Source organism: Rhinolophus ferrumequinum, chromosome 17 (genome assembly GCF_004115265.2).
Source record: "Rhinolophus ferrumequinum isolate MPI-CBG mRhiFer1 chromosome 17, mRhiFer1_v1.p, whole genome shotgun sequence".
NCBI classification, from domain to species: domain Eukaryota; kingdom Metazoa; phylum Chordata; class Mammalia; order Chiroptera; family Rhinolophidae; genus Rhinolophus; species Rhinolophus ferrumequinum.
Genome location: NC_046300.1, coordinates 10,245,452 through 10,272,896, shown reverse-complemented (window position 1 = coordinate 10,272,896; position 27,445 = coordinate 10,245,452). Strand labels below are relative to the sequence as shown.

The 27,445-nt window shown below is 38.4% G+C and overlaps 1 protein-coding gene across 4 annotated transcripts in view; it reads left to right on the top strand.

Moving 5' to 3' along the window:
• Positions 1-26,856, top strand: part of TCAIM (T cell activation inhibitor, mitochondrial) — a 31,506-nt gene extending 4,650 nt beyond the window's left edge. For 3 of the 4 annotated variants that reach the window (XM_033132312.1, XM_033132308.1, XM_033132309.1), the window contains exons 2-11: positions 1,850-1,922; positions 4,483-4,618; positions 5,713-5,866; positions 9,525-9,777; positions 13,894-14,016; positions 16,223-16,320; positions 16,589-16,680; positions 19,049-19,281; positions 19,867-19,998; positions 25,146-26,856. In XM_033132312.1, coding sequence (XP_032988203.1) covers positions 1,894-1,922; positions 4,483-4,618; positions 5,713-5,866; positions 9,525-9,777; positions 13,894-14,016; positions 16,223-16,320; positions 16,589-16,680; positions 19,049-19,281; positions 19,867-19,998; positions 25,146-25,386 — 1,491 coding nt within the window. In that variant the 5' untranslated portion in view covers positions 1,850-1,893 and the 3' untranslated portion in view covers positions 25,387-26,856. Of the gene's footprint in view, positions 1-1,849; positions 1,923-4,482; positions 4,619-5,712; positions 5,908-9,524; positions 9,778-13,893; positions 14,017-16,222; positions 16,321-16,588; positions 16,681-19,048; positions 19,282-19,866; positions 19,999-25,145 lie in introns of those variants that run through there. The other variant, XM_033132311.1, reaches the window with a different exon arrangement.
• Positions 26,857-27,445: the final 589 nt, after the last annotated feature.

Here is a 27,445-nt window from a genome sequence, read left to right as displayed (position 1 = left end):
ACGCTTCTGAGACATGTTACATAATTTCTCTGAACAACACACTTCATGTTCCATTCCATGTTTGAAAGTCGTGAAGGATATGTTCTCTGATTTTTGCAATTTTGCTGTAGGTAATTCTTTGGAGACTCATTCCAAACTAACTTTCAAAACAAATCCTATAAGCTGCTTTCTTGGCTAAATCAGCTTTTTCTATCAATTCTTAATCATAAATGTGTAGATATGTAAACTCCTGAAAAGTGACTTGGCTGGCTGCCTCTGAAATTCTTTGTGAATCAAATATGAAGCAAGTAGTCTTTACTAAATTGACTTCAAATTTTCTGTTGTTCTTAGTGTGCTTCAACTTTCAAACTTCAAAACATTTATTTCAAATCAGTTATCATAACAGTTTGTTTACGGTGTTCTGTTTGTTTTGATATCTTCCTTTTGAAACTGTGGAACACAGCATGTCATTTAGATCACCCACATTGTTCATCAGATGGAGACATTGTGATTTGATGAACTTCTAAGATATTGCTGCAAAAGATCAGTGAAACACGTTGCACTGTTGCAATGATAGGTCTAGGTACATCGCATGGTTTAGTAATTCTGGCTTGTCAAGGCTGCCTTTGGGATCATTTTAGGCTGAATAACATGTTGGTTGGAACTTTGCTGCATTATTTCATCTACTTCCCATTCATATTCTTGGATGATCATATGCCTCCCAAGTATTATTCCTCATTTTTTATCTACAGTTTTAGCTCACTTCTTAGTATCTTTGCTGTTAAATGTCATAAATTTTCTTAATAACATAAAAATTGAAATGTCATCATGTGTGAGTGTGGAGAGCTGTTTGTTCTTGAGCTAGATTGGGACCAGAGTCCAGGACTATCTTTGGACAGGTTTCCCAGGGGCCTGTCTTAAATAGTGAACAACACTCATTCCTGTTCTGGTCGTTTTCTTCATTTAATTTGCTAAAAGCATGCTAAAAGTATTGATTTTTTTGTTTGTTTGTTTGTTTTTTGTTGTTTTTTTTTAATTTTTAAGAACATGTCATATGTTCATTGTAAATAAACTAGGAAAAAAGGAGAAAAGTTAAAGCACTTAATATCCTACCACCTAGAGATAGCTAATTACAGATTGCATATGTAATTAGGTGCTTCTAGTCTTTTCTTTGAGCCTTGTACCTGTGCTGTCTTAACTAAGCCACATCTTACATAGATTTGATTTTGTTTAAGACTTTTTTTTGTATATTTTGGGTAATAGTCCTTTTTCAGATACAAGTGTCTGTTGCAAGTATTTTCTCCCAGTCTGTGGCTTGTCTTCTCATTCTCTACATTGTCTTTCAGAGAGCATAGTTTTTAACTTTATGAAATTCAGTTTATCAGTTCTTTCACCAGGACCCCGCTGTCTTGATTCCTGCAGCTTTATAGTAAGTCTTGAAGTTGAGGAGTGTCAGTCCCCAGCTTTGTTCTTCAGCACTGAGGTGGCTGTTCTGTGTTGTTTCCTCTCCATATAAACTTTAGAATGAGTTGGTCGGTACCCATAAAACAAAGTGCTGGGATTTTGATTGGGAATGCATTGAAACTATAGATCAAGCGGGGAAGAACTGACATCTTGACAATACTAACTCTTCTGCCTGTCAACATGAACTGTCTCCACTTACGTAGTTCTTCTTTGACTTCTTTCATCAGAGTTCTGTAGTTTTCCTCATATAGACCTTGTACATTTTTTGTTAGATTTACAGCTAAGTATTTCATTTTGGGTGCTAATGTAAATTTCATGTATTTCATTTTGGGTGCTAATGTAAATGGTAATGTGTTTAATTTCAAATTCCACTTGTTTATTACTGATATCTGCTTAACTTTTTAAGCAATTAATGGATGCCTGGAAGTTGACGTACATATATATTCAGAAATGTTTTGGCGCCTGAGACCTGTCAGGAGGTAAGTTTCGTGGTCCAATCTATAATTAGTATTGGGGGAGAAATCTGTTATGCATTTGGCTACTTTTAATTTATTGTTATTCTTGAAATTCTAAAGTTATATTATGGTGGAGGGCAAGAACAAAAAAAGAAAATTCATATAAACAGCTAGGTCCTGAAAGAGTCCATTCGGAGCAAAAAGTGAAAAGAATACCATCTTTCAGAATAGTTCAGTGTGAAAAGCTCAAGAGGAAAAAAAAAATTAAGTTATCCTTAGCACAATTTTTATCATGTTGCCTTCAAGTCTGCTGCAACCGTATGGAAAACCACTCTGCATTTAAATTGTATAGGAAGGTAATTTGACTGCTGTATGTGCTATTTATGTATTTATGTATAATCTAAATCCTATGTCAGGCTCATTCCAGCAAGACACAGGATTCCTCCAGTGGGTGACTTTGGCTCAAGGAAGCACCACTCATGGCTGAGCCCTTCTTGGGACTGTGACTTCCCACCCAGCACTCCTGCCTTCCCCTCTCCTCCTTCCACGGGCGTCAGACCGGAACCATGGCCCGAAAGCTCACCCTACCTTATCCTTCCTTTCCCACTAATTCTCTTGCACAGCTGATCCTGTCTTGGCCTCTGTTTTTCAGCAGACCCGTACTAACACAGCAAAGAATAGCATATGTGTAAAACTCATTTACTGCCATCAAAGATACAGTGAGAGTTGAAATGGTTAGAGGGAAGGAGAGAAGAACAGATACATCATTTGTACATTATGGTGGTATATTTCAAATATGTGGGGCACACAGCTTCTTTTTTTAGAGTTTAGAAGAGGAAAAGACTGTTTATAATAAGGATTCAAAAGGGAAGGTTCCGGGGGGAACGGGTACATTGCCCCCTGGCACATAGTAGGTACGCAGTAATCATTTAGTGAGTGAGTATAGTTTGGATAGGTGGAAGTGGGGGACAGGGTGATGTATTAGAGCTTAGACATAATACAGAAGAAAGGCAAGAATGAGCACGATCATTGGCTGGGACTGAGTTTCTCTAAGGAGTTGTTGGAGAGCAAGTTGGAAAGATCGATTGGAAATGATTATGGAGCACTTGAAATATGAGACTAAGGAGTGGATTTGATTCTGCAGAAGCTGAAAAGACCATCAAAAGTGTAATAATAGGGACTATAGTGATAGTGGGACTTGAGGAGCATTAACCTGTACACACTATGGCGAAGGGAAGGAGAGAGGAGTAGACCGATTGTGAGGTTATGCAGCTCAGTTTTGTGGTGATAGTTGATAGCAGGGAAAAACGGAAAGAAGGAACGATTTCAAGGGACATTGTAAAGTGAGAGGAACGAAGACTAACTGAAAACGGGGCGGGGATGATGAGCTAGTTTGGACAGTGGTTTTGTGCTTTGGCAACATTGAGAGAAGTGGTGCCACAGTAACAGATACAGGAAGGTAGTCCTGGATTAAACCAACTGCTCCCTAGCCTTCTGTGTCCAGGCTGAGTTTAAAAGGGAAATAATGACCTCTACTCCTTTTTTAAGACTTGTAAAATTTGAGAGGCTGGCAGGGTAGCTAAGTGCCTGTCAGACATTTGGAAATGAGAGCTGAAGCTCAGATGAGGAATAAATGGAGTTGTCACATTTGCTTATACTGCCTCATATTGAGGACTTTCACAGCTGGCTTACTGTTTACTGTTCAAACTCCTGTTATAATACTTAATGCACAATCTATATGTTGACTTTAAAAGGTTCAAATACATGCAAAAAACAAACAAAAGGCAATCTGAACATATGTTGTTGGTCTCCAGGTTGTTTAGAAAAAATCTCCAGAAATGAAGCTGTAATCCTACCATTTTAAAAATGTGCAACTTTTCAAAAGACTCAGTATACCTAATGTATGAGATAAAAAATGGGCCCAATATTTAGAGACTTCTTTATATAGTCTGTTACAGAATGGAAAGGGTAAATTATAACATGCAAAAATAGATATCATGGATATGCTTTGCAAAAATTGCAAATAATTTTGTTGCATTTAAAACTGTACTTTATAAAAACACTCTCAGGTGCGTTATATCAAAATTTAAGAATGAAATGTCAACTTATCCAACTAGAATAATATTAGCACACTAGTAATGAGGAGATGAACTAAGAGATATACGTATCTTCTTTTTAAGCATTATAATTCTCAAAATATTTTTCACTATAAAAATATTACACTATTGGATATTGAGGGGTTTTTTAATCTGAAGAATGATATAGAAAATTGTCATCATTTGCTGTGAAGCCAGTTAACATTTCCAAGTAGGCTTTTGAGGGGAAATTTTATTATTATTTAATATTATTTCTCATTGTATCAGAGGAATTTATGTCCACTGTTTTTAGACACTATGTGGCACTCCCTACTTGTTAAAACTTTGTAGATTTCTGAAAAACCACAAAGTTCTGCATTTTGGTTTCTATCTTGTTTCTGTGGTATTTTCCATACATAGTAATTTTAATGTTGCTTTCACTGTATACACTGGGGATTTGCGTGGACGTCAGTGCCTCAACGAATAATAAATCCACATCTTTTTATAAGGTTATGTCTAGAGAAGGTATTTCCGCACTGGTTTCTCTACTCAAGAGCTTTTTCAGGAGCCGAAGCAGTCAATGCCTTGAGGCCATTCTATTTTGCAGTGCATCCAGATTTCTTTGGACAGCACCCCAGAGAAAGGGTAAACATTTTATCTTTTTTGACTGTTAGTCTACATTTCTGTTTAGTTTATTTACCCTTGATACAGGATAATACAGAGAGTTCTCTAAATTTGCATTGTTCTGTGGGAATGCTATAATCAGTGCTTTGAACTAATTTGAAATATAGATACTGAACACCAAAAATATATTGTTTTTTACGAAATCTGTCATTTTTTATACAGGCAATAAAGCTATCATGTAAACTCTTTAGAGTATTAGTAATCGCGTTTTCTGTGCTAGTTTTTAGAGTAAAATTGAGGGTTTGAAAGAAAATGTAAGGCCTCTGTTCCCATGATCAGTCCTTTTTATAAGAATGGTGCAAGAAAGGTTTTCCAGTGCCCAAATGTTGTCCCTTATGTTGCATACCGCTGGTCTGTCTCCCTACAGCGTCATTTAATGTGTGCTCAAGGAATGCAAACTGATGGAAAAACAACTTCTGATAAATTTACTTTGGAAGACCAATATTTTTTTAACATTAGATAATGTATTACAAAGCCCACTGCTTTGGAATTATTTCTTTGGTTCTTTTATCAACCTTTACATTGACATCCAGTTTAACACAAAAAAGAATTTGAAATTCTTGAAAATTAGAACATTATTCTATTACTTTTTTCTACTTACAGTGGAAAATCAATTTTGCTTCTTTGCTTTAGGAAAATTCTGATTATGATATTTGATAGATGTTGGCTATTCAAAGTCAGATCCTTTCTAAGTAATTAGTAAATTGAATCAACAGAAAAGTATCCTTTACCTTGGGGATGTAATAAATTAATTTAATTTAATGTTTAATAATTTAAAGTTCCTAACAAGCACCTTTGGTGTTAGTAGCAACACACTCTAACCATCTGAGCTAACCGGCCACCCTAATTTAAAGTTTTTAAACAAACATGTATGGAAAAATTAAACCTAGTAGTAGGTGAATGTTTTTCCTTCTCTACCAATGCTATGAAATCGCAACATTTTTTAATACTAAATTATTTAGTGCCCTCAATATGTATTAAAAAGTTCAGGATATAATTTCTGTTGTTTCCTTGTTTTATTTTGTGTGTAAATGCACCTTAATATTTTTTTTCAGGAAGTCAATGAAAATTCCCTTCAGAGATTAAGTGTCTACTTAGAAAACCTCCAGAAACCAGGCTTCAAGTCTTTGAAACCAACTCAGCTTACGTTTTATGTAAGAGAAACAGACCAGAATTCTTCCGATGGCCAGGAACCCTTTAGTACTTTCGGTACGGTTTTTATTTCTGGTGTGTCCTTCGCAAGCTTCATGGTAAATAGGCTCATTCAGTCTAACATTGCCAGAATACCTTTACATTGATGCCTTGCTCATAGGCAAATGTCATTTAATTGATTTGTTTTCCTAGAATTAGATTCTATTCCTGGCTGCATGTGTTTAAACAAGCCATTTTTTGTGTTTAAACTTTTTTGTCTCTAAAACAAAAGTGTTCCTTTTTGTCCTCTTCCTATTTTAGTGCTATTTTAAGTGTTAAACATGTATATAATTTATATTTTTTAAAAGTACAGCTTACATTCTTTTATTTAGTCCTTCTGGTATCCTGTGAGGTAGGTAGTACTTGCCCAAAAGTAACTTAGTAATGTCCAGTGACTTTCCCAGGACGATGGAGGTAGAGTGTGGGTCTCGAACCCAGATCTTTTAACTCCAGCCTCATGTTTCTGAAACCTAATCAATCATAATATACAGCCTCTGTGTGGTCCTTTGTCACTGCTTTAGCCAGGATCCAATAATACTTAAAATTAGGGGCAAATACGGTTCTTTTATTTCTCTATATACCCTTTTGGTGATTCTTGAGGAAACAACTTTATATTTAGAATGTACTTTAAAACAATTTAAAGATTTACTAAGAGCTTTCTGTGAGTGAAGGCTGAAATAATTAGAAAATACACTATAATTTTTTTGAAACAAACTGTTAATGAAACTCAAAATTTGATAGGTCTTGTGAGACGTAGAATCTATTTCCACCTCTGCCAGTGACGGCTCTGTGACCTTAACTTCTGTTCTTCACTATTAAAACGAAAGAGGTGAAGTACTGTGTGTGAGGACCAAAGCACTCCATTGACGGTCCCTGACTTATCCCCAACGTGCACAAGGCTCTCAGGTCCTTGGATGGAGGGAGGAGGGGCTTGATCCAAAAGGTACAGGATCCTTTCGTTGGGGTCAGCGTCCCAGCCAGTCTGTCCAGGGATGGCCATTTAATAGTCTATTTCGCCCTATCTTTCATTCTCCCATGATGGAATATGGGAGCTCCTGAAGCACAAGTTCCTTTCCTTGGCTGCTTCTCCATTTACCACGGATTTGGAGTTTTATTAAAAATAGACCCTGTTCTTCAGTCTACGGAGACAAAAAGTCAACTCAGAGCCCTGTTGTGGAGGGACAGCTCGCCTGAAGAATGCTGTAAATCATAATAATAATAACAGTAAATAATTACGTTTATCACTCTGAATGAGTCACTTCTGTTCGAAAGTGTCAGTAATCATTATGAATGTGCTTTTCTTAGCCATGAGAGTCTCATAAGCAAGTGAGGTACAGTCTTTGCTAGTGTAAGACCGGCTAGTCATAAATATTTGTAATAGATATATGTTCCTAGTACTCAGGGTCAAAGTTAGGCTAAAAAGCATCATACTTAAGCATAATTTCCTGATTTCTCCATGCCAGATGGATTTGTAAAGGCAAATTACATCCTTTACAATTTTTAAAATAAAAGTATCACCAGTCTGTTTGTATTTTTACATGTTTAGGAGAGTCAAGCTCATTTCTACAGCTACACTTCCACTACCACCATCAACTGAAGTTGTCTTAAATATTGACTATACGTGGAATTAAAGCATAAACCAAATTTATTCGTTAGGGAGGGAACAAATACAGGGAAACTTAGAAAGTTTCACACAGCAAATTAGAGATAGACCTGGAACTAGAAATAATATCTCCTTATTCCTAGCCTGTTGTTTTGATTTATACGTCACATGATCAATTTTTAAAAAAACATTATTAATCATTTTTGCCTTTGCCTTTATGACACAGATTGACACTCTGACGAAGATTTAAAACATTTTTATGTCTTTATTGTTTTTATCTAATTATAAAATTCAGATCAAGTATTTTTTTTAAGTTTTTAGAACACTAAAAATCATGAATCACCTTTTTATTGATAATTCAGAGGTTGTAAGGTAAAATGTTTGCTAGTGATAGTCATTACTGAAATTAAATGCCTAAATCAAATTAAAGCCTAAACATCTTTTTGGTGGTCTATGAGAAAATACACTTTATTATTAGAATAAATTTTAAAACAAGCTAAAGATTTACTAAGTTTTCTGTGCATTAATGCTAAAACAAATAGTTATACTCAGCTATGGCTGAGTAAAGACAAAAATCCTCTGCTTTCAGTTAATGGGTAACTTTGAACCATTCGTTAAACAAAAACAGATTATAGAAAAAAATAAACTAGAAATGATAGAAAACGTACAGTGTAAATGACCAAAAAAAATGTTACTATATAAAGAGTTCTTAGAAATCAAAAAGAAAACACAAAGTAGCTGTGTTACCAAATGGGCAAAGAAATGACTAGACAGCTCAGGAAATAATACATACAAAGAGCCAATAAACATACTGTAATGTTTAGCTTCAGTAATCAAAAGCAAACTAAATTAGGTACTATTTTCTAGTAAAGGGAATGTGCAGCCTGGTACACGTATTTCTAACTATATAACTACCCTTACAGTGGCTTAAATAATTAATGGAATTGATAAGATAGAAACTGAGATTTATTCCTTGACTTAGCTCTTCTAAGCATAAACTATTTCTTCCCAACCTTAAGTGCAGAAATTTTGGATTTTCCTTTCCTTTTTCACTGACTAGGATGCCAGTATTTCTCACTTTACCATCAAATGATTCAACTGAAAAAATCTTTCTTAGTTTGCATGTTCTAGATTCTTTAAGTGTATGTGACAAGAGAATATGTATCCCTGAGAATAATTTAAATTGTGGTATCTCATGGGCAAAGAAAAGAAAGTACATTTCAGCCATGTATGCAGGTGAAAAATTAAATACAATTTTTACGTCCACCAATTTCAGAAGTGTAAAATAAATTATGCTACCTTCATTATATGGACTGGTATCTAGCTACTAAAAAGAATGAAGTTGATCTATACATACAGATATGTAAGGGTCACCAAGGTTAAGTAATAAAAGCAAGTTCAAAGTAATATATCCAGAATGATACTATTTACATATTAAAAAGAAACAGTTCAAACTGTGGGTGTGTGTTTGTGCAAACACATATGCAAACATATCATATGTAATATACACACACACAGGCACATAGAAAAGGTCTAGAACAGTGCTGTCCAAGAGAAATTTCTGCAAGGATGTAAATTATTCTATATCTGCACTAATGTAGCAGGCAATATAGCCCTGTATGGCTACTGAGCACTGGAAATGTGGCTAGTGCGACTAGGAACTAAATTTTAAATTTTTATTCAATATTAATTTAATTTTGAATAGCCATATATGGATAGTAACTATTAATAATGGCATAACCATTATTAACAGCTAGGAACATATGCTTTTAGTCTTATATTTAGTCTAATTCTGAGTCCCCTTCTTGGGCTGCAGTGGGTTTGGTCTCTGGTGCCAAACTAGGAAAGGGACCTGACAATTCAAGGAATTCATGAAGGTAAAGATAGTGTTGGTTTAGATTTGGAGAAGGGCAGTAGTGTTCCACTGACAGATGATTTGCCAATTGGATAAATTTTAATCGGTAATGGAATATTTTAAAAGATTTTGATTTTATAAATTTTGTATAAAAAATTATTTTTAAATAAAGCAAATAATCACCTGTACTCATTGTTTGGGGGAATTATATTCTCTAGGATTTCGAGCAGTCAAATTTACTTTGCACACCAGAGATCTGCTAAGCACAGTATTGTATATTCTCAACTCCTGCAGTTTATCAGTTAAACATGTCCAAAGCTTGAACAGCACTGTGCATTCTCAGCCTCTCAAAACGGCGAAAAGGATGTCTGACAGGCCCATCAAATGGGACAAGTCTTATTACTCCTTTACTGGATTCAAGGACCCGGATGAACATCTTGAACAAGTCTTGAGAATGGAAACAACCCTAACGTATGTACACGTTCTTATTTAAACTTATTTGTAGTTCATGTTTAAAATTAAAATCTAATTTCTCAGGAAAGGTAATCCTATCAATATAGTTAACCCAGAAACCATTATGAAAAAGATGTTTCTTAAAGTTGCCAGAATACTTACAATTGTATTAAATCTTTGATCTTTTGATACACATGCAGGAGATTTTTGTTTTGTTTACATTTTTTAAATTCTCCTCTTCAAGTTAACCCTGGTTTATGGAGAAAGTATATATGAAGACTACAAAACTAGGTGAAGCATCTTCATGTGTTAAGCATTTTCAGTTTCTTTGGCGAGTTCTGTAGTGCTGTCCTTTAGTGTAATGATCCATGCATAATAAAAATATGTGGAGACAACATTTAGAAATACCATATGGAATACATAACATTTAGAACTACCATGAGAAAAAAATAATTTTTAATTCTAAAAACCACATATAAAACATGTTTCTTATCATTTGTCTTATTTGTAAGTCACCATTAATGTTGTATTTTGATTAAGTCATTATTGGACTCTGTTAAGACGAGCTACATTCTGTCCTGTGGTTATAGCTGGAGTCTGTGGCTTACCAGAGGATTCTCACTCATTGCAGCATGGTAAATTATCCTTGATTATCCACGGGCAGAGCCTTTGCTTTGTGGGTTACCTATACTAAGTCAGGAATTCCTGACTTGGATATCTAGATCCCAAATAGGGCTGGTGGAGAGACAGGAGGAGGGCAGAGTCCAATCCAGAAAGGGAGACAAGCATCCTTCTGAAGGCGTAGGCGTGTGTGTGTGTGTGTGTGTGTGTGTGTGTGTGTACGTGTGTGTGTGTGTGTGTACGTGTACGTACCTGTGGTGATGGTCCATCTCTGCGATATCTGTATGTGTAACTAATAGATAAGTTCTCCCTAAATATGTGGATTTTGATTGTTCCGATGCTCTTCTGTAAACAAAACCAAGAGGAAAGTGTGGCTTTGGAATGATAATGATAGATCAGAAGTGATAAGACTGTAGGAAGTAGGCGTTAAAAAAATGAAGAATAGTCATAGTGGGATAGAGATTGATGAGTTTAAAAAGCAGGTTAGAAAAACAGAAAGGTGATTGATGGTAAATTCCACACAGAGGCTACAGTGGGAGTTAGGATGCTGTGGGCATGAGCTAGAAGAGAGGTTCTCAGCCTATTCCTGTAATCGTCTTGCAATGTGTCCAGGTGAACAAAAAGTTGGGAATGCTTGGTCAAAAGGGTATAGGGGGGAAAAACGGGATTGGCTAAGTCAAGGCAAAAAAGCAAAAATGAGAGTTGTTGGATCTTGACTCAAGGTAAGAAGAACGTATTAAGGAAATTCAGAGAAGCTGTCTGTGGTTCAGTTGAGTGTTTCATGGGGAACATTTTGGTCTGGAACTGGGTGTGCAGCCATTGTGAAAAGATTGTCCCAAGGACCCAGGACTCAGCCAGCTGGCAAATGAATATAAACAGATTGCAACTATGAAAAGACGGTTCAACAGGATAACTGGTATTCAACTGAGTTCCTTGTCCAAGATGAGTGTTTAGAATTTATTTGTTTCTTGTTCCTCTGATAAAATTCCTGTCTTTAATAAAAGATTTTCCTAATTGTACAACAACATTGTAAAATATACAATTCTTTAAACTTTGCTACATATTTGAAACTTTTTAAAATAAAATGTTGGGGGAATTATTTTTTAAAAAGACTTGCTTACATCATACTATACATTATACTAGAGAGTGAGTATAATAACATAAATTAAATAGACCACTGTTTTAGAAATTGAAGTCAGCGGAAATTTAACTTTCTCATTTATTGATCTTTATTATCCAAGCCAGTTGTCAATAGCCATTTATCTTGTCAGATATTGGAGTAAACCCATTATTAGCAGATAGAACCTTTCCTTTCTTAGCTTCACCAAGTGAGATTAACAATGTTGTACCATTACTGTAGTTTTAGTCTTGTTTATAACAGATACTGTTTTCTCTTTAAAACTGTGATTTAAAATTAATATCGAATTCAAAATGAGACATACAGCATTCAGAGTTGCTTACAAAAGAATTGGAATAAGGTGTGGGTGGTTCTTAGTATAATGCTATTTTCATATCTTTCACTTCCACATATTTTTCTTGGGCTAGAGAATACTGAGAATTGACTGGTATCCACTTAAATCTTTCTACTCAATGCCTCCCTTCTAAAACCTGCCAGTTAGACATACTGTTTTGTTTACTTTTTAATGCTTATATTGGAGGCCCTTGGGTTATATTTCTTGAGCATTGCTATCTCAGTGACTTACCTGAACCAGATTATAACCCTCATGGAGTGTGCGATTAGACCAGAAGGTCTGGGCTGGGTGCGACGGGAGAGGCCAGCACAGCACTGACAAAGGCAAGGAAGGGAACACTGCGCGTCAGGCCCATGGAGCGAGTTGCAGTGTAGACTAAATGCTGCAAAAACTCTGTGTTGCCTTCACCAGCATGCTTCAGGGTGCTGATGCTGCAGTGATGACACCTCTACTAATTGAAAGGTTTGATACCTCGTATTTCCCTAACCTAACCCAGTCTCCTTATTCTAACACATTCACACAGGCCCAGAGCCCCTTGACCTTTTCCCAAATGTGGATATCACTCTCTCTGAAGGAAGCGCTGCTGAGGCTTTGTTCAACGTTTTGTTTTGTTAGTTTTTCCCAGTAAGGATTCCAGAAGCTTTTATTGTGAAAGCCAGAATGGTATCTGTACCAACTTATTGTTTCAATTATTAATTTTTTTAAATTTGTAATTATTTTGTAAATAATTATAGAATTGTTGAACCATTTGAGAGTTTTCAAATCGTATGGATTGAGTGCTGCCTCCTAAGGAGACTTAGGGTACCTGTAACTCAGCCAAAACTTGTTAGCCACCATGATCATTTTGACCACATACAATGCAAGTTTTTGTTTTTATTCCTGTCTTGTTTAATTCATCTTTATTTTACATGTAGTTTGCAGAGGAGGAATCATAAGGAACTCCTGCTGAATTATACCATGTCAAAAGTAGCATGACCAGAAATTTTGCATACATCAAATTGCTCTGTACGTGATTTATAAATTGCATTCACCTGATCAAAATTTACTCTTGAAAGCATATGAAGATATTTCTAATATCTCAGTATATAATGCTAAAAAGAGAAACTATAACAACAGTAGTAATACATGCATTTATTTACTATTTATTATTCCCCTTGTTTATAGGCTAAGTCAGTGTTTTTCAGATACACAATTTATTGATATGGGACCAGCAAAGTTGTTTTGTTCCTCTTTAAATGTTTTTTAAATACCGGGGGTGCCAAAAAAATGTATACACATGACTTGTATCATCTTTTGTTATCAGTATATATTGAGTATTACAATTTTAATAGTTTTTTTCCTTTCTTAAAATGTGTGTACCTTTTTTTGACACCCTCTGTATATGTTGTCGGTAAGTTTAAGTATTGTTTCTCAAAGTACATGTTTTAGTTTATATATATAAACATGTCTGTATGTGTGTGTATACTGAGTGTGTGTATACCGTTTAAAATATTTCTTACCGTGGGTTGCCATCAAAGAAGTACCATCTAATGATGCTGGTGACATTTAAAAGACAGTGCATCTTGAGTAAGGAACTTGCAATGATTACTTTGTGGATTCTAGGTGGGAAGACTCCAGTTTCTTCCTTTACTTTAATCTTGGTTGTTAGTACCCAAAGCTCTCAATGTTTGTTCCCTCATTTCTCTACCCAAGCCCCTCCATTGGTCAGACGTTACCAATCTCGTCTTTTTACCACAACATCTCCAAAAACATCTGCTCCTTGCAGATAGTAAATGGCGTCCCGTTTACTACCCTGGCACTCCTTCACACCTCCATTCCTTTCCCCCCAACCAAATGCCCAGCTTAAATCTCATCTCAGTGACTCCAGTCTACACCCACTTCTCCCCTCCTCTGTTCTTTACTTATAATTTGGTAAAGGCTTAATTGGAAACTCAGTTTAACATTGGACTGCTTTAAGGTAATGCATATGTCTTTTAATAGTAGAAATGTGTGCATGATAGTTAGTATTAGAATGTGTATATCTCTGTGTTTTTTTTTCTAGATCCTGGTTAGATAACAATGGGAAAAGTGCTATTGAAAAGCTGGAGAATAGTTTGCCACTTAGAAAAGAACTAGATCGTTTAAAAGATGAACTGTCTCATCAGTTGCAGCTCTCAGATATCAGGTAATAAAGAGAGAATCTAATTTAGAGATTAAAATAAACGTGTTACCTATTGGTAAAGCTTTCCAGCAATTAAGTATTTGCATCTTTAATTATTTGGATAACGAAATATTTTTCAATTATCTTTTTATGAAAGTAATGAAATATCTATATATGAAAACTGTTATCACTTTCTTATTTAAAATAGTGAAGTATGGTTTAGATACTGATACATTTTAGCATAATTGTTGAACTTTTTTACATAATGAGTTGGTAAGAAAAATCTCCTTTTCCATATACACATAGTATGTAAAAAATAATTATTCCCCCATCATATAAAATTGGTATTCAAGTTTAAAAAGAGGAAGGGAAATGTATTCTTGGCTCTATGTTCTATAGTATGACTTTTTAAGTTTTCATAAACTTGGAAATCTAAAGATACATGCTGAAGTTTAGTGTAGAAATAGATTTAACATCTGTTAAAACTGTAAGGGAGGTAAAAGAGAGGGTCATGTGATTCAGACATGGGACTCCCCTTTACAATAACCCTAAAAAATTGTCCCCCCGTCTCGTGCTGAAACATTTCTGTTACAGCTGCTGCGGCCTCTTGTGTTGTTCTCCACCCTCATTATCAGGACTTTTCTTGTACTGAACCTAACAACTATTTGGGCTCCCCAGTAGCACCTTTTCCTGTGCTTGCAGAGTACAGATGGTACTTTTAAGTTCTGTTCTTGGTCATTCAAATCGGAGTTGTCTAAGATAATTCAGATTTCAAAGGAAAGTGTTTAGACTTGGAGTGGTGGCGTATTTGGATTTGTGCTGATAGCCGTTCTTTTACCATCACATCAACAGTTTTGAGGCCAAGCTTTGATTATAGGGGATTCTTCCAATGCCATAGTCTGGTAACGTAGACTTTACTAAGTAGAAACAAAAGAATAAGATCCTTTTTAAAAGTTTATAAAATAAATTAATGTATGTGAGTGTAACTTTTTCTAGTATAAATTTTAAAAGACCTGTCAAAGCCGACTGGGATTAGTAAAATGAAAGGACTTCATAAACATAAAAAGAAATAAACATTATTTTACAATATCTTGGAGAAGTTTCTCAGCATCAATTCTTACTGTGGTAAATATTAATAGATATAACCCACATAAACAAAAGCCTTTGGGGTTCTCATCTTTTGAGAGTGCAGTGGGGATTCTGAGACCAAAATGTTTGAGGACTACGCACATGACTGCTTCTCCGCTTACTGGAAAATTAGCTGAAGCTCCAACAAATGGAAACGTGCCTAATGACATTGTTTCTAATGCTAGACAGCCGAGATGAAAGACCATTTCTTAATAAGAACAGTAGTTAGTGGCTTTATCACAGTTAATTTTTTAAAATTGTATCTTAGTGTTCCAGTTATGGGTTAAAGGGAAAACATTTTAAATCTATTTCATTTCATCAGAAATAGCATTCATCAGAATCAGTGTCCGGATGAAGAAGGAACCTAAGTTTTTAAGAGCCTGTTTGGAGGGCCTTACTCCTATATATTATCCCCTTTGATTATACCACCTGTGCAGTAGGAAATGTCCCCAGTTTGCGTGTATGAAAGAGAAACCTTAGGAAGGCTAGAAGCAACTTGTTCAAGGTCACAGAGCTAGTAAATCACAGAATTAGATTCAAAGGTGCGTATTCGGATACCACTCCAGACCAGTGCTCTTTACGTGTACATAGTGGTGCCTCTGTGACATCATGGGAACACCAAGTTCCATGTGGTCACCAAGATCTAATGTTTGCGTATAAAATGAGCAGATGACATGGTGTCATAAAAAATCACTTTCTGTACAGTAAGATAAAAAGGATCTGCGAAACTAACTGGAATTCCTAATTGGAACTTAAATCTGAAACAAAATCTTCATCACTGAACATGTGGAAAGGAAAAGGGTTTCTTTCAGAGTCTTTCCCATGTCATCCTCTTATTTTAACCTAGAAACAACATAGTGTATTTGCTTGTTTTCACTCTTTGGATTACCTGAGCATTAGTAGTAATATTTTTACCCTCAGGTCAACAGTTCAGTTTCCATTTGGTTGCTTCTTGAAAACTGAGCTAGTTTGGAAACACGTTGTGTGCATATTTGAGGAAGAAACTCGTTGGCTTCCACAGGAGGGCAGCAGTTGGGGGTGAATGCATGCCCCCTCCTCCAGGGGTGCGGTGCTAATGGACCTGTGTGCTCTGTTGGACTAGGTGGCAGAGGAGCTGGGGCGTCGCCCATCGCTGTAGCCAGCTGCATAGTTTAGGCCGCTTAGCACAGCAGAACTTGGAAACACTTAAAAATGCAAAAGGTAAAATATTTCCATTTCATTTTAAAATATTACTTAGCTGCTGTATACGTCTGTAAACTGCAGAGGGAAACTAAGCATTAAAAGTCTTTGAAGATTGACTTTATCACAGCCGAATTTTTTAATCTGTTCTTCTGAATAAATCAGCGACATAAAATTAGCCTTTAAGCACCTACTGAATTTAATCCTGAATCTAGGTAATTATTTGCACAATGCTAAAAGAATGCCGCATCTCTGGACAGCGACCAAAGTGTTTGTGTTTCATCATCAGGGTGTACAATAATATTTACAGACCGCTCCGGGATGAGTGCCGTGGGCCATGTCATGCTGGGCACAATGGATGTCCATCATCACTGGACAAAGGTAAGAAAAAGCTGAAATGCAAAACACATTTCTGATTTGTCATCAACATGCATTTGTTTCAAACTGTACTATTATGTCAATGAACTGAAAAATTTTTTTAATCAGAGTTACATCTCTTTTTAGGTCAGATGGTTAATAGCATGTTAAAATACTTAGAAGACTGATTTTTAAGTCAGTTTTTTTTTTGGAAATTGCATAGTCTTTTCTGAAGCATAGTTTAAAGGCCTGCATTCTATTGTTCTGTTTTGTTTTGAACAGATTTACTGTGGTGTCATTGACATACAATAAACTGTGCATATTTAGTGTGTATAGTTTGATGAGATTTGACATATGTGAATACCTGTGAAACCATTACCACAATTCAAGATGGTGAACATAATCCATCACCCACAAAAGTACACTCATGTCCCTTTGTCAATCCCCTTTTCCATCCCAGCACTCCATCCCAGCCAACCCCTGGTCAGCTTTCTGTCACTATAAATTCGTTTATATTCTATATAATTATATGGTTTTATATAATTGGAATCACAGAGTCTGTACTTTTCTGAGGGGAGGGTGTCTGATTTCTTTCACTTAGCATAACTATTTTGAGATTCATCCATGCTGTTGCATGTATCAAGGAAAGGATTCTTTTTTATTGCCATGTAGTAGTCCTTCACATGGATGTACCACAGTTTGTTTTTCAATTCACCTATTGACAGACATTGGGGTTGTGTCAGTTTTTGGCTATTGAAAATACAGCTGCTATGCTACATTATCTACAAATATTTTTATGGACATATATTTCCTTTCTCTTGGGTAAATACCTGAAAGTGGAATGCCTGGATATGTTAGCGTATTTTCACTTTTTAAGAAAATGCTAACACTTGCTATGGAATGATACATGCCACCACGTGGGTGGGTCTCAAGGGCATTGTACTGAGTGAAAAAGGTCAGCCTCAAAGATTGCTACTGTCTGATTCTATTTATATAACATTCTTAAAGTAATAAAATTATAGAAAGAACAGATTAGTGGCTGCCAGGGGGGAGCAGGGGTGTCTGTGACTATAAAAGAGAAGCACAGGGATCCTTGGGATGGAACTCGCCTGTGTCTTGACTGTGGTTATGTCCCATGAGTCTACACATGTGATAAAATTGCATACAATTAAATACACACACACACATGAGTTCGAGTAAAACAAGTGAATCTGGATAGCTTAGTGGATTATGTCAGTGTCAGTTTCCTACGTGCATGGTGTACTCTCGTTTTGCAAGATGTTAGCATTGAGGAAACTGGATGAAAATCTGGGTAGAATCTATACGTATCTCAAAAAGTTTTCTCAACATAATTACCATTTATACAAGAATAACCCATTGAGAGAAAAATTTAAAACATAAGTAGTACAATTATTTTTTGCAAAGTGTTAGGAGTACATTATACATCATTTGTAGAATTTGCAAACTCCTATTGCTTTTATTATTACAGCAAAGATTTTGATGCCTTTCAACTCCTCTGCAAGTTGTACAGCCGCAGCTTTCTGTGTAAAATCTAAGTCCTTATGTAACACACACCTGGGTCGCCCCTGACCTGGCCGCACCTGCCTCCGCAGCCTCTTCTCTTTCCACTCACTGACAGGCATGCCGCGCTCCAGCCAGCACTCTGCTCGTTTGTGAACGTGCTGTCCCGATTCCGCCTCCTTTTTTCTTCCCCTGAAATATGTCACATGCATGTAACCTTTTCTGCACCCCTTGTACCTTTTCAGATTGATCACCATAGACTTCCGTAGGAAGCTTTGCTTGACCCGCCTCTCTATCCATTCGCCCTGGCAGGGCACCTCGTATACTGAAATCTGATTTTTATTTTCTTTCCTGGTACCCCAACTGTGAGCCCCTGGCAAACTAGAACCAGCTCATAGTCCATACACTCCAGGTTCCCAGTTTAGTGCTTAAGTATGTGGTAGGTGCTCAGTAATGTTTATTGCATTAATTTTAGATTAATTAAATTCTGAAGAAATAGACTTGGACTTGAGATACATATATTTTATTTGTAAAACCCTTCATTATTATCCCATTTAATTATTCTAAACTAATTTGAGATTCTTAGCTAAATATCTAAACCATTAGTACTTAGGACTTGTTTTTATTTGGAACATATTTCTTTTTTTCTGCAATCTCTTCAATGCCTACCTAAAAATCCCTAAGATTTGCAGTGGCTTGTTTTGAATATTAATATTTCCAGCATTATATTAAGTATCACTTACTTGAACTTAACTTCTAGGAAATAACTTTCTTATTAAAATTTCTCAATACCATTTATTGGAATCCTAAAATTGAGCTATTGTCGTAACATAAAACTATTTGTTTCCTTTTTTTAAAAAAAATCTTGTAGCTTTTTGAAAGATTACCAAGTTATTTTGACCTTCAGAGGAGGCTGATGCTTTTAGAAGACCAAATAAGCTATCTTCTAGGTGGCATACAAGTTGTTTATATCGAAGAATTGCAGCCAGTATTGACACTTGAAGAATATTACTCTCTTCTCAATGTGTTCTATAAAAGACTATTGAAAACTAGAATACCTTTTCACCCTCGAAGTCTGCGTGGTTTACAAATGATCCTTAACAGGTAACTATCTAAAGTGAGAATGACTGATTCATTCACGTAGCTGGGTTGTGTGTGTAAGTGGATTAAACTGTTTTGTATTTCAGTGTGTGATCCTTGGGAATTAAAGAATGTCACTATTTCTGTTAGCAACACTCTTTTACACATTAGAAAAGCCAACGTGAGAGGACTGAAGGATTGAATCTCTAGTATATTGCCACTGATAGGGCAAAGTCAATGCTATGGAAAATTTGATAGGATTAAATTAATGTTAAATCAATTGCGCACATTTTTTGTACATACAGTGTTTTTTAGGCACTGCTTGGAGCTGAAGTGCATGATCTCTCACTCTCACACTCACCATGAAATGGGTTACTACCCCCATTTTACAGGTGAGAAGGGTCACAGGACTAAGAAGTATGTGGTCATCCTGACAAAGTGTGTCTTTTCGTCACAGCAAAACTTTAAGTCAGTTTGGCTGTACTTTTAAGGTGGATTTCCTTGATGAATTCCTTTTCCATTAATCAGATTTATAAAATATTTTCTTTGCGGGTGGAATGGGGGTGGAGGGAATCAATGGGTTTTCCTTTCACGTATGTTTCATTACAGCGACAGACATGCTCCAAGCTTGCATGAACTTGGCCATTTTAACATCCCAACCCTCTGCGATCCAGCAAACCTCCAGTGGTTCATTCTCACCAAAGCCCAACAGGCAAGAGAGAAGTTGAAGAGGAAAGATGAGTGAGTGCCGTGAGCCCCTGTCATGTCTTGTCATTCAGTCTAATTTTTAAAAATTCCGGTATGCATAACTCAATAGATATGGGAGTTTTTAAGCCGTATTTTTTTTTTTTTTGGTAAGCTTTTATAAGCTATATTTCATTTAGGAAATTGACTGATTTGTGGATTTTCCACATTTATTTGTTCCCCACATTGTTCTGCCAGGGATTGGCTGTGACTGTTTTCTAATAACTTAAATTACATTGTGACCATGAACCTCAATTTGAGAAGCAGGCCTTGTTAATATAAAAGTCAACACAGGAGCAGAATGAAAGATAACATGAGAAAGAAGTTCTCCAGGTGGAAAAGGGTGGGAACCAGGAAAAAATAAAATCAGTTACTATTTGACTCTCAGGAATCTCCATTGTTTAAAATTTTGAAAACTAGTGATAGAAAGCAAACTTCACCTGCATTTTAATTAAACAAGAAATTTTAAAGTTAAAAAAAGTTTTAGTTCATAAGCAGTGCTGATGCAGCTTGATGCTGTTTTCTGTACCTACTATGAAGAAAGGAGGGTGTTACATTCCAAAGAGGTGGTTTCTCTAAAATGTTGCCTGGGGCATAGGTTCCCGAGGATTTGGCCATGTAGTCCCTGTTTGCTGTGACCATTGTGTCCAAAGCGAAAGGTGCCACTTAGGGAACGTGAAATCCTGGTGTCTGCCCTCCTGGAATTCGTGTCTAGTGGGAGACCCAGTGCTGTAAATATGTCGGTGGTCGCTGGACCACAGAGTGGAGTTGAGCGAGAAGAGCCAAGGCTGGTGCTCTGGGAAGGGAACAGGACCCCCAACGGGAAGGTGGGGGCCGAGGAGCCAGAAGGTGATGAGGAGAACGACGTGGCCGTGTCAGGGGAGGAGGCCGGGAGGGCCGGGAGCCACCTGGTAGATGGCAGGTCAGCTGGTGAGGCACTGGGTTACGTCCGCTGCCCATTCGCTCCCGCAGCCCCCACATCGCTTGTTTGCAAAGCCAAGGATAGGGACAGCTGAAACAAATAGAATAAAACAAATAACATTTTTTTTTTTTTTTTAGGGATATCTTTTTTATTTTTATTTTTATTTTATTAATTTTATTGGGGTAGGGGAACAGTACTTTATTGGGGAACAGTGTGTACTTCCAAGACTTTTTTCCAAGTCAAGTTGTTGTCCTTTCAGTCTTAGTTGTGGAGGGTGCAGCTCAGCTCCAGGTCCAGTTGCCCTTGCTAGTTGCAGGGGGCGCTGCCCACCATCCCTTGCGGGACTCAAGGAATTGAACTGGCAACCTTGTGGTTGGGAGCCCACTGGCCCATGTGGGAATCGAACCGGCAGCCTTCGGAGTTAGGAGCATGGAGCTCTAACCGCCTGAGCCACCTGGCCGGCCCCAAATAACATTTTAAAAAATAGCCAAGGATATGAAATAGAAAGGTAGCAAAAGGAGAGCCCTGGAAGTCATCCCTTTAGCAAGAGATGATGGGATCATTTCTATCTGAAATAAGTGAAGGAGCTGCATCTGCTTGGCTTGTGGAATTTGCCCAGATCCCGTCATCGCACGAATGTCCTACTTGATTGGCTGGTAAAATTGGTGTTTGTGAAACCACTCTTCTAAATTGTAAGTCTGCTGTAACCCTTAGGAGCAGTTCAGGCCAACCTGTCGTTAGCAGGGCTGACGATTTTGTTTGTTGCACCGTAGCTGCTGTTTTTCCTCTTTTCTCTGTGGCCACTTGATAGCTTTGGAGCAGTATTGCTACTCGGTTTTAAGGAAGGATACTAAAAAGAAATAAAATTCAAACAGGTGGGATTTTGAAAGTTCCATCCTACGAGTTGTGCAGGTAAATGAAAATCCTCACGACGTCATGACTCTTCCCGACGTTCTCACACCCCACATCCGGGGCTCCAAGACCCCTCAGCTCCGCGTTCTCAGTCTAGCCAGGAGCCAACAACTTCTCGTTTCCTTTGCTGCCGCGCCCCGCTCTAAGCTTCCGTCATTTGGTGTTGACCTCTCCGGTGTCCAGGCTTCCACTCTCGTCCCCCTGCCCCACCCCAGTCGGTTTTCCTCACAGCAGCCAGAGTGAGGGATCCTTTGGGACCCCAGTTGGAACATGGCCTCTGCCACAAGTCCCCAGCATCCTAAGACTCTCCCCTCACTCATCTAGCTCCAGCCAGATTCGCCTCTTTCTCTTCCTCAAGCACACTCAGCAAGCCTCGATTCCTGCGCCTGGAGCTCTTCTTCCCCAGAAATCTGCACGGTTGCCTCTTCCACCCCCTCGGTCTGTGAGGTCTTCCCTGAGCACACAGCTGAGAGAATGGAGCTGCCTTACTCTCTGCCTTCCCTGGTCTGCCTTTCTCCATCTCACTTACCACCATGACCTCTGCCAAGTGTCTTCCCTATTCATTTATTGTCTGTACCGCCCCCCCAAATAATGCAAACCTCATGAGGTCAGAGGCTTTGTCTGTTTTGTTTCCTCCAGTGCCAGGATCAGTGCCTGGCACTCAGGAGGCCATCAGAAAATAGTCATTGATTTAATCCATTGGCCACGTTTCCCTGCCCCTTCCTGGCTTTGGGCTCCAGAGCCCTCATCCCTGTACCCATCCCCCCACACACACACACACGGAGGGAACCCACTTTGGTGCTGGTCCCAGCACCTTCCCTGAGTCACACCGCCCTCTCCCCCTGCAGACCTCTGACCCGAGCCCGAGCTGTTCCTACCCATCTCCTTGCCTTCGGCCTGCTCTCTCTACCCTGACACGGTCGCCTTCCTGTGCTCCCCAGGTAGTGGTTAGATGACGCGTGTTGTTGGACAGTAGTTTTCAGACGTGCTTTAGCTGCATGTCTGTTTCTAAAGTGGATTCTTAAGTGGAAACCAAATTTAGAAAAAGCTTTCTGTTGCCGTGGTTGAAGAGGAAAGGAGCTAGAGGCCACCCGTGCTCACAGGGCCTCTGAATACCTCAGCAGGCCCCTGGCTGGCTGAGCAGTTTAAAACCACTATTCTAAGCTAATGTCTGGGTCCTGGCTTTCTAGACCCCACATGACCTCAAGACTATAGGACTCGTATCCTCCATCTCTTAATATTGCCTGGCTGACAGGTAAAAAGTGTCCTCTCTCTGTGGCGCCCGACCCTTTGGGAGGCTGGTAATAGCTCTTACGTAGGGTGGAAATAACGTCAGGTGAGCTGGGTCTGGACACAACCAGCCGTCCTGAGAGAGACGCACTTCACGCTATTGTGGTGACTTGTGGTAACACATTCAGGTGTTTTCTCCTACCATACATCACGTGTTACAAATTTCAAAACCACTTAGACAAATTGGAAACAATAGAAATGTACAAAAAAAATGGTTAAATAAGATTGATACTCACATATGGTACAAACAACCATTTAAAAGAATGTTCATTTATTCAACTAATATGTATTAAGTACCTTAGTGCCTAGCAGGATATGGTGCAAATAGACAGACACCCTGGTGGAATTCACATTCAGATATCAAAGGCAGAGTGGTTAGACTGCGTGTTAAAAATATAGACAGATATCTGAGATATAATTTGTGTCAAAGGAGAGAAGGGTCGTTTCCCCCTAGGAAGCGTCTGGCCCATTTCTGAGCATTGGAAGAAAAGAGAACGTCCCACCAGCCTCTCGCACCATGCCGTGAGGCTTCCCCTGTGTGTACCGTGCCTCCCTTTTTCCTCTCTTATTTTTTAGGGATGAGTATAATAAAGAAATTATAAGGAAAGGCAAAAACAATTTTTAAAAATACTTAAAAGAGGCAGAGACATTCAAGCACAGCCCTGGAGAGCGCCTTAGCCAGGGCTCAGTGCCTCCCAATGACTGCGCCCCAGGAGGACTGCTGGGCTCTCCTGATTAGAAAGGTTGTGGCCCAGGGGTCAGGGGAACCCTTCTCAGAAGGACTGGACCGCACGGCCCTGCCCAGACATTTCTGTAGAGCTGTGAGGCTGGGGGACTCAGCAGCGTGGCCACACTGCAGGGCTTTTTATTCTAAGCCAGACTGTGTCTCTGTTTTTGAGCAAGTGAAAAAAGCCCTTTGCAGAAAAAGGTTGTCAACCCCTGCTATCAGCCGTACCTGCAAGTTCTTCTGTCTAATCCTGGAGAGGGGACATTCGGAGAACCCTGTCAAACCTAACTGCTGCTCACCTGCTGGAACCTCTAAGCAACAGAAAAACGAACAGCACTTGAGAAGGTGTTCTGGGTATTGTTGAAGAAAGGGAGTCAGTAGTGATAGGCCGCTGCCGCTAACTGCCCCCTGACGACAATGACCGTTTCTGTTTCCAAGTATTTCTGTATCTCACGAATATTTTACGGTACTTACTTTCCTCTTCTGTGCAGTTTAAGATTGGGTAACAGAGGATCTTTGGGTATTTTAAACCAGCACAATACTTAGACTAGTTCAGGAACCCGTGACCATGGCAGTTTTGCTTTACTCACCTTCTCACGTGGGCTTGGACACCTGTGAGGGCACAACCAGGTGGGGACCTTCACACACCCGAGGTTTGGGGAGTGATCCATTTACTGCAACATCGCGTCCGTAAACAGTTGGCAGCTGTGGGAGAGAGGATTGAAGACACTGAGTTCTTGCTGCCTCCAGTTGTCTACTTTGCAGGCCTGAACTCAGCCCTTGATGGAACAGAGACACTGGCTCAGGCCAAGGGGAGGGAGTGGGCGGCATGGGGTGGAGCGGTGGAGGAGGGGGGTGCGTAGGAGGAGGGTGGCAAGAACCTGGCCTCAGGTGCCTGCTCTTGAGAGCCTGCTGTTTACTTGGAAGTCTCTAGAAGTCATTACTGCCCAAGGGTCCAACTCAACAGGTACCTACACTCTGAGTTTTCTGCTTTCTTCAATGGCTAACAGCTGCTAGGTGAGGCAGGATAAGAGCTTTATAAATTATGTGTGAATTATTTTTACCCCATTACTGCTAAAAATATTCAACAAATACTTTTAGATTTCGTGTGGAAATAATTTAATTGGTACGGTATGATAACCACTCGCATGTCTCATAAGCATATAATTTAGCCTTTGTGGTTACCATTTTCAGTTTTGTGAATAGAAAGGTATATAACCTACTATATAAAAATATATTTACATTTTCTTTGGTTTGCTTGTGGCAATATTATTTTTATTTTTCACATAACAGGTTAAAGGTTATTGAAAATGAATTGATACAGGCTTCAACGAAGAAATTTTCCCTGGAAAAGTTTTATAAGGAGCCCAGCGTTTCTAGTATACAAATGGTGGATTGTTGTAAGAGACTTCTAGAACAACCACTGCCTTATCTGCAAGGGATGCACCTCTGCGTTTCACATTTTTACTCTGTTATGCAAGATGGAGACCTCTGTATTCCTTGGAATTGGAAAAATGGACAAGCCATTAAGTAACATAGAAATCTATTTTTTAAAGAGATAAGAAAGTAATTTAAACTTATTTAAATCCACAATTTGATATAACAGTATTATCTACCTATTACAAGAACAAAGGTTCTAACTGCTGCTTTAAAAGTAGACATTTTTTTTAAAAATTAATTTCTGCTGGGAAACTTGTTTTAAAAAGGTTTTATCTCCCAGTCTTCTGGTGTTTCTTACCTAATTGGTTAGACCAGTAAAAAGTTGTTGGGCTGAAAGAACATATTTGTAATGGTATGTGAGTCAGGGACTCTCCGGAGTTACAAACATGTATTTTTATATGAGTGTGGGTGAGTGTAAATAAGTCGCATTTTGTATTGCTCCGAAGTAACAGAACTCATTCTGCGTTTAACCCAATTCAGTATGCAACTTGATAGTCACGTCTCATGTATTGGTACACACATGCATTTTGCAGCCAACATGGACAGTTGATGTCCAAAACAGATGGTTGATGGGTAGCAAAAATTAGATAACCCAATTTTGCCTAAAAGAAAGAGTAGAAGGGAAAACAGCAATTGAATGAATATATGGTATTGACATTATCATCAACGATCTGACACCAGTTTATAAAAACATCTTCAATGACAGAGAATTTAATTTGAAACCCATAAATTTTCTGACCCATTGAAATAGTGTTAACTGTTGGTAGCATGAAACCAACAGACAGTGAATTTTTTTTGAATCATTGAATGAGGTGACTCATTTGTTGCTATGGAAAAACACTATTCAAAACCCTTGCTTGTTTCTCAGCGAGTTCCCACAAGCAGGGTCAAGTGTGAGATGGTTCCAGACCGGTCAGGATTTCTGTCAGCCCTCAACCCCGGTCTTCCTGTTGCGGCCAACATTTGGAACTTCCTGTTTCCTCTGAGCCCCCCTGGTCTGTAGGTGTGTGGGCTTCCCTGTAGTCACAGCACAGGCCGTCCCCAAGGGGCCTGGTGCTCCCACTCGGTGGGCAGGCACAGCGCTGCCCTCTCTGCAGGTAGTTCTCTGGGGATATTTCTAACCGGATCCAAAGCCTCTTCAGTTTGTTTCTCAAGAGGACGAGGTGAATCCTAGTTTGAAACACTATTTTTGTGGCTCATCCTGCTGGAGAAATGAGAAAGGCATTTTTTTCCACAGTGCATTAGGAAAGATGTTTAAAAAAATTATTGATGTTTTAAATTAATCTAAAACACTAATTATTTAAACTTTACATTCAAATGTATATTCAAAAGATGTATCGATTTGTAATTATTAGTTTGTGCACATTATCCTTTTTAACTTATGCCTAAGACCTGTAGTTAAATTTTTTGTTCTTACAAAACAACTGTTTCCAGAGCCACAAGATGGGAGTGAAAAATTCCTTAAAGGTTACATAAGAAAACTTATTGGAAAAATAGGTTTGGATTATGCCATTTCTGAAATCAACTACTATGGGGTCCTCAGTAATATGCTTGGCATTGGACTTTGTCTGGACTTTGTCTCAGAACTAATTGTTGCATAATAAATATCAATCAGATCATTTTCTCTTGTTATTCAGTTTTTAATAGTTTTACAACTATGTCAACATAATGGGAAATTATAAGAAATGGGTGGCATATATATATATATATATATATATATATATATATGCGCCTGTTTGACTTCCTCTCCCACTCTAACGTAAAAGAAAAAATTCTGTGCCAGCCCTGAAAACTGGCACAGAATCAGGCCCCCGTAACTACAAAGCCTCAGGTCAGAAACCGTGTCCAAAGGGACCTGACCCATTACCCTTCCTTCGTACCTGCTCTGAACAATGAACAAATTCCTTTAAGCTGCTCTCCTTTGAGTGGGCGCGATGATAAGCCCTCTCAGTAGAGGTGCTACCGGGACATGGCGGGAGGAAGGGGCCCTCCTGCCAGTCTGGAAGCTGCTGGGTGGTCAGAAGTATGATAGCATCACATGGAGACGTGCTCCATCCCTGGGTGCAGACCTGGCCCTGGCTGGACCTGGTGGCCCCTCTCAACATACTGCAAGCTCCGGACCTCCTGCTTGTCCACGGGCCCTGCCATCAGCT